The 1,537-nt window shown below is 34.7% G+C and overlaps 1 protein-coding gene across 1 annotated transcript in view; it reads left to right on the forward strand.

Moving 5' to 3' along the window:
- LOC134855958 (tripartite motif-containing protein 59-like) overlaps nucleotides 1–1,298 on the forward strand; it is a gene marked incomplete in the record, with an annotated part of 24,912 nt that extends 23,614 nt beyond the window's left edge. Inside the window, 1 exon segment of the mRNA XM_063872334.1 lies at nucleotides 1–1,298. Within this exon segment, the coding sequence (XP_063728404.1) occupies nucleotides 1–648 (648 nt within the window).
- Between the last annotated feature and the right edge of the window lie 239 nt (nucleotides 1,299–1,537).

Below are 1,537 nucleotides of genomic sequence, written 5' to 3' on the forward strand. Positions count from 1 at the left end.
GTTTTAAGAGAGCAAGCTCAGCAAACACTCTCTATTATGCAAAGACTGAATAAGCAGACTTTGGAAATAGCAGTCGAAATAAAACAACTTCAGGTAAAACAAAAAGAAATAGACGATGTAATCAAGCATCAAAGATCAGTTGAAAATATCTTATCGGGGAGCAAAGTTGAGTTAACCTCGGAGTTAATAGAATTACTCGAGAGCAAGTATGTCGACAAAATGAGTTTCGTGCTTCCAAAGGAAATCGATAACTTCGAAGTCGAGACCAAAATCGAAAACATACAATTTCCATCAGAAGGGGAATCAAGCAAGACCTCAATGATTAAAGAAATGGGAGGTTTTAACTTCAGACTTCAATGCACTGTCGACAAAAAATGGCTAGGCTTGTTTTTACTTGTCACTTCTAGCGAGCCGAAAAAAATGTGGAAAATTTCGTTGAAGTTTCAATTCACTTTGGTGAGCTCGAATTCATCTAAGAGTGTGGCAACGAACAACTTTCAAACCCAAGAATTCTCGAGCGAAAAGGGGAGAAGAATTGGTTTTCCAAATTTTATACCCAGCAAAGATGTGCAAAATCCTAAGAAGGGGTTCCTCGCGGAACCTGCCACCATTACGGTCAAAACTGCGATATACAATTTTGAGCTCTGAAATGTCTGCTACATTAGAATTTCTGGCATACCGCATCCAGTTTTCTGCGTCAATAAACGATTAGATTATGGATTTTAAACTAGTAAATGAAGGAAATTCTATGATATTCATCTATTAATGGAAAACAATCTATGCTTCTTCTCTAGAAATGAAATCAATGATAGAATATAATGCTGTAAACTTTAAACAATTGTTCCATCTTAAAAGATTAAATTATCGCTGCGCTTTTCAAAAAACTTTTCGAAAGAGTATGATAACCATTTCAACTTAACTTATTCAATTTTAAACGATCGTAAATCCTTTTTTGGCCCTACTGTCGCCGACCTTTCATCTATGTTGCTAAGGCTTTCAATTTTTGAGCAGTTCTTGAACCAGTTTAAGCTCATCGTGTCAGTGAAAAGCCCAGAGTGTTGCCTTAAAAATATTAGATTAAAGTTAACATCGAAACTGCGCTGTTTAATTCAAAAAGCGACGTTTCTCATATAGCAAGCCTTCTTCAATAAACATTTTCACATGTAAAATTTGCTAACACAAAACTTACATTATGTGCTAAATTATAACGCTTGCATTTGAATGAAGGTTGTCTGTTTCTTTTGCTTTATGCAGCCAAATCTTGATTAAATTTATATGCGAAACTGAAACAAGTTGTTTGAAAGCAAATTATTTTATTTTTTTGATCGATTTTTAACTAGAAGAATGTGTAAAATTTATCTCAAGAAGGAAAAATTGGTGTAGATAGAGCTATGTGTAAGCTACAGTTGAAGATCCCAGATGAGCCAACAAGGATTGCTGTTCGGGAAATGGCAGTAAGAAAACGGAAAAAAGTAGGAAATCAAAAACAGTTTGATAGAATCACATTGTTTAGCAATGAAGATTGAGGGAACAAGAA

Source organism: Symsagittifera roscoffensis, chromosome 1, assembly GCF_963678635.1.
Source record: "Symsagittifera roscoffensis chromosome 1, txSymRosc1.1, whole genome shotgun sequence".
In the NCBI taxonomy this organism is placed as follows: Eukaryota; Metazoa; Xenacoelomorpha; order Acoela; family Convolutidae; genus Symsagittifera; species Symsagittifera roscoffensis.